Consider the following 13,040-nt stretch of genomic DNA (forward strand, 5'->3'; position numbering starts at 1 on the left):
ATGCGCAACCGATCCCTCTGATCCGTCGTGCCGATCGTGGTCAAGCAGTAAGCGGATCGCCCCTCCACTCCTTCAGGCTGCGACGGGCCCTGGCGGCGGCAAGCACCCCTCCAAGCCGCGCCCCCGCGGTAGCCCCTGGCGGTAGCAGCAGGTGGCCCTCCACTCTTCTAGGCCGCAGCGGCACTCGGTGGCGGCGGGCGCCCCTCCAGGCGTATCTTGGTGCTGCCCCCCCCCCCCCCCGACCGCTCTGACCGGCACCTCTGACCGGCGCATCCAGCTACCCCGACCGCCCCCGACCGCTCAAGCGGCAGTGGGCGCCCCTCCAGGCGCATCTTGGCGCCACCCCCGACCGCTCCGACCAGCGCATCCAGCCGCCCTGACCAGCGCGGAGATGCCGGTCCGACCGGTCCTCCGCCAGTCCGACCGATCCTCCACGGGTCTCTTCCTGCTGCTGCTGTTTTTCTTTTTCCCAATCAGAGATTAGGTTGCGTCGCCCTACCGTCCCGTCGTCGCTTCATCGTCGACACTCCCGCAGACGAGGTTATTGTTGCACCCTTCAGGCTGCTGCGGCAACGCTCGTGATCAAGCCATCCTCGTCGGCGACGCCACCTTTTTAGGCGGTGGCACCATCCATGCTGCTGGTCCTCGTACCGCTAGCTCTCGATCTGAGTACGCGCCTATTGCCGCAGGCTTGCGGACACTGCCGCCAATGCTGCTGAAGGAAGATGCAATTGCGCTCTTTAGTTGCACCATCTACCATCGCGCTTAGCTCATTGTCCTGCTGAACATATCGACAAGAAGCTGCTGCTTTTGTGTATTCGGGCGCCTTCGCTGACGCTTCGGACCCACGCCCTCCTTCACGGCTTCGATCACGTCCACCTCGACCTCGGCTACTTCGGCACTAAGGGGCTACCATCTGGTTGACAAGCCTCTTTGGCTCCCATTCCAGCCACAACATCTGTGACGCATCAACAGTTGCGACTGCAGGGCATGTCATCTCTTCAGTTTATTCTCCAGTCTCATCGTCTGCGCGCTTCCGTTGTGACTGCAGGGGATGTTAGAGTATATTAGGCAACTCCGGATATGATTGTAATCTCGGGATAACCTTCCTTATCTCTAGGAGAGACTACTTACCCTCTAAACCATGTACTCCTATATAATCAGCTCAAGGAGCTCAAGCAATATATCCTAATCATTCCACGCAATCTTTTCAATGCGGCGATGGAAGGCGGAGCTGAGCGGAAGGTGCCGGGCGCTGCGCGCAGAGCCAGACGCGGTGCGGCGGCGCGCGTAGGCGGCTGTGCCATCGAGTTCAACGGCAAGAATACGGAAATTGATTCGTGGGGAATCGACGGGAAATCTCAAGATTTCCCAGCACGCTCTGAGCCTGCGATAGTGACTCGGCCTAGATACGAGACGGTGACACTGATATTGCAATCAAAACACCTAGCTGCAGTGTGAAGTTCTATTTTGATCTTCTTTTTTAGATTGGTATTTTCGGCGTGCAGTGAAGCTTCCAGTACGTCTCAATTGGTTTACAGATGCGAAGGCAATTGTTTCTCATGTATGTCTGAATATTGTCTGAATATTGAAGGCTTCTACTAGTTCAGTTGGAGCCTATTCAGAACAATGAGCAACAAGCGCACGGTAATGCAAGTCAACCAAGCACTGGTTAAGACAGGCTCGAGCTGACCCCTAAGCAAGCACTCCAGGTAAACTGTAGATGCTAGGGCAATTGCACAGCAGGTAAACTTCATAAACTAAGGTGTACTTGGCGGGGCGGACTGGCACCTTACGGTATAAAACTGATAGTCCTGAAGGTATTCACAAATAAACAAAAAGGAATCCAAAAATGGATCCACCAAAAGAACCGTATCTAGCCATTTTACAGCGAACTGCTAATGCTAATGTGCTGCATTTTTCTTTTCGGTAAATCTTGACTATACACGTCCAACACGTTGTCTAGTCCCTTCGAAGTGCTAAGAACTCTCTTGCGATGAACATCTTCCCTCCCACAGATTACTTGCCAAGAACTCGCCTTACACAACATTGCCTTGGAGTGCTGCTGAAGAAGCTCTTTCCGGCGTCGGTGCTGCCGTCATTTTTTCAAAGAAACCCAGAACTGCATTCGTGGAGTGTGATACGATACCGCTGCCAGATTAACCTGTTCCAACAAGTAATCAGAGGAAGATAAGTGCATGCGTTACGACCATGGGTAGTTGGTTAGTGTGTAGCGGAGTTTATCTTCGATTTTGAATTTAAGTATTCAACATGACAAGATGAAATGAGCTGCTGGTGCTGGATCCTGATGCGCCAAGCCATCACCCCAGCAACTTACTGCATGCTATCAGCTGAATTGCTATCATAAACATTAGTTCATCTGGATCCTAGTGTACGTAATCATCATCCATCTTTGATACACTTTTATTTGTTTGTTAGTGTTGCTGTCAATTCTTATCACATATGCATTAGCTCAACGCCTACTGCAACCAGGGTACTTGGCAAAGTGTTCACTTTTATATTAACTATTTGTTTTACTATTCCCGATGTACCAATGATTGAGAAATGCCTTTTTGAAGCAAAAAAAAGATATTTTGAACCTAATATGATTTTGAGGCACATTTTTCTTTCTCTACTTATTGTAACCTTGCTTAAATGTTCCTCGCCCACATTAACTTCCTTAATTCATGTGGTAAAAAAATCAAATGGGCGGATCTATTAGTAAGACGCAAGAGAAAAGCTCCTACTTAATAAGATTTACCATTAGTTGAACCTCCAGTAGTTGACTGAGAACTTATCTCAGATATGGGAGGATCAGCATGGCTGACAGAATTTTCATGGGCTTCGTTATGGCCGACCATGGACTGCTCCCTTATCTCATAGGCTTCTTTCTCTCTGAGTTCTCTTTGCTCCACAGGACTCAAATTAGGTACAGCTGCCTCACTGGAAGAAGTCTCCATTCTTGATGGTGAACCCTCCTCAAGATTACGAGCATGACCTGCAACTTGAATTCTGTACTTTAGGGGAAAAAAACAATGGCAATGTTATGCCGCGATTAGAACTGAACAATTATTGCAGTCTTTAATTACCATCTTGCAGCACAGCTTCACCAATTACTAAACCAATAGGTGCGGGCTTCTCACTTCCTGAAGGACTTGAATCATAAACAGGATCAGGAATGTGGGTATCATCAATGACCACCACTTCCTTGGCTAGAAAGTAGGAAAACACTTATAAGATGTGGGATTCATTATATAAATAACTAGCTGAAAAAAGAGATATTTCTCTCTGGGATTACCTGATAGTTCGATGTCATTCACTTCGAAAGGATCATCAGTGCTATCGGATGATGACGACGTCAACTCAAGATCGTTTGAATGTGGGGACATATGATGCAACCCATTGCTTGCCATATCTATTTCTTGATGGTGTTGCATAAAACTAGGATCCTCTAATAATGTATTATGTGGAAAACTGAAATCACTCTGTTGTGCTTCTTCCCAGTCATTTGTATGTTCACCAGACAGTGATATGTCATCATCAGAGGAATCGCTTATTAGTACAGGTGGCTCCATGTCAAGGGCAAGGGAAACTTCCCTCACATGCCGAGCTATATGTGCATGTTCATCTGTCTGACTGAATGAAGATTGTTGTCCTTGGTTTGAGAAATCCTCCAAAACGTCCTTCTGGCTTTCTTGATCGGCAACTGATGAAGCACTATCCGAATCTTGAACTGAACTGGCCTTGGAGTTGCTCTTTTCACTAGTTTCTCCTTCAAGAACTGGATCTGTGATTTCTTCATTAGCCATGTTTTCTGTAACAAAGTATGGTCTAAAACGGGAAGGCCGTGCATCTTGCAAAAAGTCACTGAGGAATGGTGCTCCTTCAGTGAAGCTCTCATGCCTCCTTAACAGTGCACTCCTTTGTAAATGAGATGTTACAGGAATAGGTTCTGCATAAATTGAGTTGGTTCCTCCAGAGGAGCTGCTCTCATTTGCTTGTTCGCTTGGTAAATCAAATGGGTTTCCTATTTCCAGCGGCGCAGATGGAGCAGAATCTGGGAAGTTATCTTCATTGTAAGGAAGATCAAAAGGATTTTTCCTAGGAGCAAAAATAGAAGGGATTTGAACATTGAACTTTGATAGCTCTTCAATCGTAGGTAAGGAATCACTGCTACCAAAATCTATCAAGTTCCTGTCCGTGTATTTCCTCGCCCGACGCCTAGCAATTAAGGTCTCCAATCTTTGGTTACGCTCAATCTCCAAGCATCCGATATTCAGTATGTTCTTTTGATCATCAGCAGTCCATGCCATAACTTTAACATGCCGTTTCCCCTCACGTACATTGCCCCCATTGCCCTGTTGATTATCCATTCCATCTTCAATGCTGCTGTCATTGGAGTCACCATCTTGAGAGGACTGTGATGAATTGCTGCCTGACCTAAGATGATGAAATGCATGTAGCATTGGAATGTTATCAGTATCTGAACCACCTGATTCACTTGATCCTTGTTCGGAAGAAGCTACAGCGTGAGATCTCTTCCTAATCTTCTTATCTCTGTTTATGTGTTTGGCCACTCTCTCTTCGGATGGAATTCTCGGAAGAGGTACGCCCCTAACTGATTTGTTGCTATCATGAGTATTCAGACACCTAGCTTTCTCAATCTTTTTGTAGACATGATCTTTTTCAGAATTGTTTGGTTCACCAAAAGCAAGGATGACTCCAAGAAAGACGCCAGCAATTAGGAAGATTGGTGATGTGGTCACAAGAAGGGTGAACCAGCCGAAGAAGTACTTGTACAATATAAGTAGAAGCAGCACCAGGCAGAGAACCGAAGGATGGCGCCGAAAGAATCTGCCCGCAGTCCTCAATGGTGTCATTTCCTTCAAAATCTTTCTCCATTTCATTGTACAGTTTCCCACGTTCTTCCATATGTAAAAAATGTGTCAGCTCCGATGTTTACATCTGACAAAACTTAGAAAGCACAACAAGAAACAATTCTTTTGGGATTATGAATCTCAGATTTTGCACATTTCACAACAAGAAACAACTTTGGGACTATACATTTGCTGGATCACCTCATGAATCATGAGTTCATGATGGCTTAGTCATCAGGTGCGTAATTGACGTGAGCCCTAAAAATCTGGAAATGTGAACCACCAGGCATAAAAAACGTACTACGACGTGTTCGGGGGGAAATAATCGAAGGCCTTGAAATCGAGCGCTGGCGGTACAGAAAAACAAAATGCACTTGCAGAAGGAAACGAGGATTTCCACCACGGGTTTTCGTACCGACGAGAGAGAGGAGAGGCCGAGCCGAGTCGGGGCGGATCTGCGCTCCACGGCGGCAGCGCCCGGGAGGTCGCGGCGAGGACGGCGAGAGCGCCTGCGGCGCGGGAGGAAGGGAGTGTGAGAGGAGGAAGAGAGGTGCGGTGAGGCGCGGAAGGCGGTGGAGGCCTAACAAAAGCAGGGGAGGGAATGGTTGCCTCGCGGACCCGACTGGTTCTGTCAACGCGGTTGGGACTTGGGACTTCGCTAAAACATGCATGATGCTTCTGCCATGCATATCCTTTTAACAGTGGAATCAAAATGCTTATAGTATTTCATAAAGTCGAGCGTGAACCCAATTTATGATCTGTAATTTCTATATTTTTTATTATAAAGTATGACATCAATGTTGACTATATTTTGAAATAAGATTTTATACAGACGTAAATTGTCTAATCAGAATTGAAAAATGGTAGATTAAGTTGATAATGCATGAAACTTTCCCAAAAAATCCTATACATTGAGCTGTTCCACTCTTTTGTTTGCTCCCTCTCAAAGCATGTTCGCCACTATATTCTTCACAATATCAACGCCAGCAGTTTTTTAAAAGTGACAGACAAGTTAGAACACACGCAAAGGTATCTTTGTCACATAATTACTTTAAAATATCGCTGAAGCTAAATGAATCATTTTATATGATCTTACTTTGAAGAGATCGTTGCAAGAGAACGGTGCAACCAGATTTTGATTTAGATGTTTAGTTTTAAAAGTATTGCATTTAAAGTTTGGAATTGCCTTGCTTGCGGATGACTGACATCATACGTTTTGTTGCATGAATGTATCTCATTATCTCTAGTATGCGGAGTGCCTAAAGTTGTATATATTCATGAGGTGACCCAGCAAATGCATCGTCCCAAAGATGTTTTCCCCCCACATGTGACGTCAATCCACGTTTGTTCTGTTTTCAACATGCATACATCTTTGTTTTGTTAATGCGGTATATTATAAAGCAATCCTAAAAAGAATTTACAACAAAAATGTGTTTTAGAACCATATCAATGCCTGAAACATATATCTATTACTAAAGCACCCCGATAAAAAAAAAAGTGTGTACATCATATTGTTCCATTCGACAACTTTCTTTTAAACGTCCTATATACACACACTACGCAACAACAATAACCACGACAGATGAGCAAATGCTAAGTTTAAGTTCTGTGAATAAGATAAAATATTCAGATAAATTGAGCACCTATGTAGTTCAGAGACATCAACCGTGAAACTCCGTTGATATGATTGTTCACTACAAAATGAACATAAAAGAATATTTTTATACAACACCTCGTCCCATTTTTTACAAGCAACCTCAAACCAAGAAACTGAACAAAAATGTCAACCCCTGCTCAGAAAAAATGCCGATCCGTGTCCCAGAAGACATAGGCCAATCTCTTTTTTTTGCTGAGAGCAGAATATCAGCAAAAACAAGAGAGTAATGCTGTGTGACTGGTGAGAGTATATCATTCCCTTGCCAGTGTGTCCACCATAATATGGACAGAAATTTCTGCACCTACTTCACACTCACGTATATTCCCGAACAGGCATTCATAATTACCCACAAAAAAGTTGAAAAGAATGCTATGTAACTTTGAGTGTGTCAATCTGTGAGCACTAATACAATCTGTTCCAGGGTATGTATGGGAAATATGTACCTCCATGTAAATTCTGTGGGCAAATACAAAACTTTTTACAGTTAGCAGGAATAGAGATATACTAGAGCGCCAGCTGGTACCTGCCAGGTCCTCAATCTTGAGGAAGGTTGGCTCTGGATAAGTATTTATTATCCTCAGCAACCAAATTAATAGTAGAAATCTAGCGCAAAAGAATGTGCCTCTCCACAATGACATATGTCCAAGCCAGAAAATAGGTATTTAGTCAGCACTCAGCCACAATGTATCACCGGTATCTCCCGATTTGCACTTTACTCATGCTGCTCTCCAACCTCTGTATACTTGCAGCAACCCGACCAATATTTGGTTTTGTGTCAACACTGTTATCCTCGCTGACAACACTTCCAGTGTTAGTTTGTACATCGGTGTTCTTGGCATCACTGTTTGCAACAATTCCAGTGTTGGATTTTACAGTAGCTTTGATGGCATAGTTGCTCTTAACACTTCCGCTGATTGGTTTCACGTCCATACACTTGGCATCACTGTTTGCAACAATTCCAGTGTTGGATTTTACATTAGATTTGATGGCATCGTTGCTCTTAACACTTCCGCTGATTGGTTTTACGTCCATACACTTAGCATCATCAGCATTCGCAACACTTCTAGTGCTGGGTTTCGTATCTGAGTTCCTGGCATCACTGTTAGCAGTGCTTCCAGTGTTGAACTTCGCATCAAAATTCTTGATATAAGAATTAACAACACTTCTGATGCTGCGCCTCACATCTCTGTTGACAACATTGGAAGTGGTGGTGTCCACATTACTGCTCTTTTCATCCCTGCTTGAGATGCTGCCAGTGTTGGGCTTCGTATCAATAGTTTTGGAATTTTTGTTGGTGGTGTTACCTGTGTCCAGTTTTAAACTAGAGCTTTTGGCATCGCTGTTGGCTATGCTTCCAATGTGGGGCTTTGTATCAGAATTCTCGGCATCTCTGTTGGTGATTGATCCAATGTTCAGGTTTACATCAGCATTTTTGGCAAGTCTGTTGGCAATGCTTCCAATATTGGGCTGCACATCAGTGCTCATGGAAGCATTGTTGGTAATGTTACTATTGTTGTGTTTCGCATCAGCAGTCTTGTTGCAACTTCCAGTGAGGCTCCCTTTTTTGTCCGTCACATCAATATTTGTACAGGCACCACTGGTGGTATTCCCTGTGCTTTGGGCATCATTATTGTTATGAGGCTCACAAGTTTTGTCCTCATCATATTGAAGCCATGGATGCTTTAGGCATTCTGCAGCTGTCGGCCTCTTCTCTGGTGCAAAGTCAAGTAAAGGGCAGAGAAAATTGGCAAATTCCCGCGCATCAGATTCAGAAATCTTGTATTTGTCAACAAGGATGCGTTCAACAGATGACAACTTCAGCCTTCTTATCCGCTTTAGATCTCCATGGCGGTCAAAATACTCCTTTGATCGTGTTCCCATGGTGGCGATCTGAACTCATTTAAAAGTTATTAAACAGATTAGTTTGATATTTCAGAAACCAAGGATTGAGTACAAAAAGAGTGCTGCACATACCTTTTTTGGCATCTTGCCAAGTAATTCCATCATTAAAGCCAAGTGATCCTGCAATGACAAATCTTCAGTCCTCAATGATGTCACTAAGGGTTACAATCAACTAAAATTTGCAAGACTTAGCGCTCATACTCCTAGAGTACATGGTAATGCCAGGACGCCAAATTCAACTTAAATTTAAGTTCCAATACTGGAATTGGCGCTTCAGAATGTTGTAGATTAATCTAATATTGAAAGTTGCAACCCCTAGTAGTTTTTTAATTACCTGAACAGTTCCACTGCTATTTTTTGGGTGCACATTTATTTGTGGGTGTTATTCAAGGTAAATAGTTTTCTATCTATTAGTACAATGACACCTGCGTGTTCGAGGAAAAAAAATTGAGGTGAACAGGAATGATAGAATTTAAAATTCTAACGCCAAGCATACTCATGTTGACTGTGACTGTTTTCTGATGTTAGACATATACTCATCTTATGGATAACATCAAATGTGTCCAAGTCAATGCTTACTTTTTCACAATTTCACTTCATTAAATTGTATTAAGTCTCTAGTGAGAAGGCACTGCAAAATTGAAGCCAACTCATAGATGAAAACAATAGCTAGGCTCATGAGGAATATGATATGTACCTCATCTTCGCTGTATCCATGGCCTTCCTTGGGTGTAAATAGCATTTCTCCTGTTGCAAGCTCAAAAGCAATACACGCAAATGACCACATGTCAACAGAAAACGAGTATCCTGCACCTAGAATGATCTCTGGCGCCCGATATTGCCTTGTCTGAATAAAATCAGTAAATTGCTTGTCAGCCCAACAAGCATTCCCGAAGTCCACAATTTTGCATGTCAGATCAATCCCATCCAAGCTCCTTTCTGAACGCGAAGATTCCACAACTGATTTTCTTTTCTCAGCAAGCTTTGCAAGCACCCTCCTTGCTCTCATCTTTAGTTTCTTCTCGATTGGGTTAAGACCAACTTCTCCGTTAGGATTCCCCTCAGGCTTCTCAAGGTTAGGTTTAAGCCCAGACCGAATGGGGTCCTTCGAGGGATCAATCGTTGAGACAAGGAGAACATTCTCAAGCTTCAAATCCGAATGGATGATGCCAAGCTCATTGTGCAAGTAATCAAGACCTACCAAAATCGACTTGCATATTCGCTTCACCCTATCAAAACCAATGCCTTTGTACCGGTTGTACTGTACAAGCTTGAGCAAGCTATCTCCGAGGAACTCAAAGACAAGGCAGATGTGTTGCCCGTTCGGTCCTGTGTGCTTGAAGTGATCTATTAGCTGGATGATACATTTGCGATTTGACGGATCCCTCTTTGTGATTTCTGACAGGAACTCTATTTCATGAAGAGCAGCCTGCGCAAACTCAGGGGCACTTTTTTGGATCTTCAGGGCTACATATCTCTGCAGAAAAGAGGGTACAATTTGTGACAACAATGTTTCATTCTTTGTGTTCAATTTCATAACTCTTGTTAAAGAAACCACCCTATCCAGAGCAGGTCTATCCAGAGCAATAATTACAAACATGTTTAGTTAAATGTAAGCCATATTTTCAGAAAAGAGAAGCATTAAAAGAGTTGCCCCAGTACTAGCAACCGAATTTCTTTTTGTATCGTACCAGAAAATAAATGAAAACTTCAATTTGGCATGACTTCGCTCCAGCATGTAAGACCTGATCCCACCTGATCGCTTTGGTAACGAGAGTAAAGGCTTTCCCAACGGCAGCGGCAAACGGATGAACCAAATTACCAAATGGGGAAACGGACAAACTGAATCCCTAGTCTAGTGAAACGAAGCCTACAAAAATCCAACAGCTCCCCCGCCATCCCTCCCCGTCGCAATCCCAATCCCAAGACCCATTCCCCTCGCGTGGGGCCCACGGGCAGGGCGCGCGCCCGCCAACCACGCAAGGCTGCAGCGACCCTTGCGATCCGATCAAGCGATCGATCAGCCCTCTGCAAATCGATAAAGCGCGAGATCTAGGCGGGCAATCGCATTACGAAGCAGAGGGAGGGGGTCGCGGATGCGAAGGCGGGCGATCTTTAGCTCCCCGTCGATCGCTGAGAATGCCGGGAGATGCCGCGATCTCGGGCGGATCAGGATGGAAGGGGCGGACGGGGGCCTACCTGCGATTGGACGTCGAAGGCGAGCCAGACGGTGGAGAAGTTGCCCCACCCGAGCTTCCGCTGGGCGACGTAGCGGCCGGCGGCGAACTGGTCCCCGGGGCGGACGGCGTGGTAGCCGCCCTTGCGGTACCCGTCGACGCCCTCGTCCTCCTCTTCCTCCTCCACCTCCACCTCGTCGCCCGACAGCGACGGGGACAGCGACATCCTCGGCTCCTCCTCCCAAACGCCTCGTGCTTCAGGGGTTCGGACTGAGGAGCCGCGCGCGCGTAAGTGCCCGGCGATCCCACCGGCGGCGGCGAGCTCTTCGTTCGGGGCTAATTGGGCTGGGAATCACGGAGGCAGATGGTGGTGGGTTTGGTTGGGTCGCTTTTTTTCCCCAGGTGGTGGGGGGCGGGAGGGAAGGGAGGGAGGGAGAGGAGGAAGCGGGGAGCTTTCCCACGTCGCTCCTCCTATTTTGGATGTATTGCACGTTCACCCACGACGCCAGCTTCGAGCTTCCTCCTCGCCACCTCCTTTGCTCATCAGCTTCTTCGAAACTACTCTCCTTTTTCGATTTGAAGAAACCATCAGCAGATTTTCATCACCGGGCAACAGAGGCTATCATTGGTCATGATTTGTAGTGCGTAATGCGTTTTCTCTTTTTTCCTGTTGAATGTTTAGTTATACGAAAGCAGTAACGAAATTGTGCATACTAAAGATATTTGTTTGAGATTTTTATTATTAATTTGGATAAAAATCATGTATGCATGAATCTCTAAATCATGTGGATGAGTCTGACGATAAGGGTGTAGAGCAAGTCCAGCTCCAATAATTGTTAGAGTTAGCCATCCCTAACTCTAAAAATTCTTGGAGATAAAGCTGTCTTTATATTAAAGGTATTTGTTTGAGTTTTTTATTATTGATTTGGATAAATATGTAGTATGTTCAAACAATTTTATTTAATTCTAAAAACTCTAAATCATGTATGCATTAATCTCTGAGTTGGAGTTGTGCCGGAAGGACCTTGGTTTTGCTTATATAGCTCATAATATATAAACTCACGTGTATGTATAGGTATATATCTATAGTTAGGTCTATTTTTCACAAAATAAAATATTATATTTTGAATTTCAAAAGATCGCTCTCTCGAAGCATCAAGTTTTGACTGTGATGATAATGCCTTTGGCTATATTCCGAGTTGAAAATTATTCATCAATGGAATACTCATGGGGATAAATGTGTATCCTACTTCCAACAAGTAACAGCTTTAGATTAGCGGTGCCTTCGCTGAAAAGCAAGACTAATCAGTTTTATCCAGAGCAAAATGGATACATTTGTGAAATTTAGAAAGTCCGAGATGCCATCTGTGAATTTTGTTAGACGGGAAAAGTTGTTGCGTTGGAATTCAGGTCATCAGGATGGGTGCCGTGCACCTTGGCCACGTCATCCTCCAACGTCGTGGGTTTGGTGGATTCTCTGAAAGCTGTGAACAGCGGCAGGCAGCCCATCATTTGCTGCTGGTACCCATATCATTAATCAAACATTCAACCATGGTGCCCCTCGCTCACGCATTTGATTAGCGAATGATATTCTCCCTATTTCCTTTTATACCCTTCGGTTTCAACCGAAATAGTCAATCTAAGTTGGAAAATATTTGGTCTCTTTTTCCTTTTTGGGAGGATGGCTAATAAATGTGGCTACATTCTTTTATTAAAAAGCAATTGCACAGTTGTTACCTCCTTATATGATGCATGCTTGATGGAGAGAGCTAGGGAGAAATCTAAAAAGGCTTTGGTTGCATAAAGCATGTACTGATGTGATGGTACTACTGACCGACCCCAAGGATATTGTTTTTTTATTTGTGCATTTTGTAGCATCACTGATAGGAAAATGATAATATTGGATATCCAGTTTTATAATTATGTGTCGTCAAAACTTGCCTACACTTTTTCTTCACTCTAATGTTGTCATCATGAAATAAAATTATGCTAGCCCCTACTTCTCTGGAACGTATAGACTACGATCAAGTACCATGTGAAAAAATATATTTTTTAGGAATCAGCAGGGAGGCTCATACCTTTTTTATAAATATATATAAAGGATGGTATTTACAATGAGATTACACCGGCTGTAAGCCGAAAAGATAAACAGAGCAGGGAAAACTATGACTACTCATCCACTGTTTAATTCTACTACTGGTAGCTGAATTCACTCGCAGAGTTACCAGCTTTAATTCTTCCTCAAAAGAATGTTTCCATCTTGCTAAAGATTTCTCGAGACCATCAAAGATAATGCCATTTCTATGTGTCCAAATAGCCCAGCTGGCAATGATAACAATTTCCCTGAAGATGCAATTCCCAAACTGTTCTCTAGCTTGAATGATCATGTCAAGTGGTGGCAAATTCACGTCCCAGTTAATGCCTAGG

The 13,040-nt window shown here is 44.2% G+C and overlaps 2 protein-coding genes across 2 annotated transcripts; both read right to left on the minus strand.

Moving 5' to 3' along the window:
* Window positions 1–1,746: 1,746 nt before the first annotated feature.
* Window positions 1,747–5,446, minus strand: LOC101785043. The gene is made up of 5 exons (XM_004957611.3): window positions 5,293–5,446; window positions 3,299–4,925; window positions 3,090–3,212; window positions 2,762–2,998; window positions 1,747–2,164 (listed from the first exon to the last, which is right to left on the minus strand). The coding sequence occupies exons 2-5, from the start codon at window positions 4,905–4,907 to the stop codon at window positions 2,160–2,162; spliced, it is 1,974 nt and encodes a 657-aa protein (XP_004957668.2). The 5' UTR covers window positions 4,908–4,925; window positions 5,293–5,446; the 3' UTR covers window positions 1,747–2,159.
* A 1,079-nt stretch (window positions 5,447–6,525) lies between these two features.
* On the minus strand, window positions 6,526–11,040 carry LOC101785448 (serine/threonine-protein kinase SRPK). The gene is made up of 4 exons (XM_004957612.4): window positions 10,636–11,040; window positions 9,134–9,913; window positions 8,509–8,556; window positions 6,526–8,424 (listed from the first exon to the last, which is right to left on the minus strand). The coding sequence occupies exons 1-4, from the start codon at window positions 10,837–10,839 to the stop codon at window positions 7,222–7,224; spliced, it is 2,235 nt and encodes a 744-aa protein (XP_004957669.1). The 5' UTR covers window positions 10,840–11,040; the 3' UTR covers window positions 6,526–7,221.
* Window positions 11,041–13,040: the final 2,000 nt, after the last annotated feature.

Source organism: Setaria italica, chromosome II, assembly GCF_000263155.2.
Source record: "Setaria italica strain Yugu1 chromosome II, Setaria_italica_v2.0, whole genome shotgun sequence".
Lineage (NCBI taxonomy): Eukaryota > Viridiplantae > Streptophyta > Magnoliopsida > Poales > Poaceae > Setaria > Setaria italica.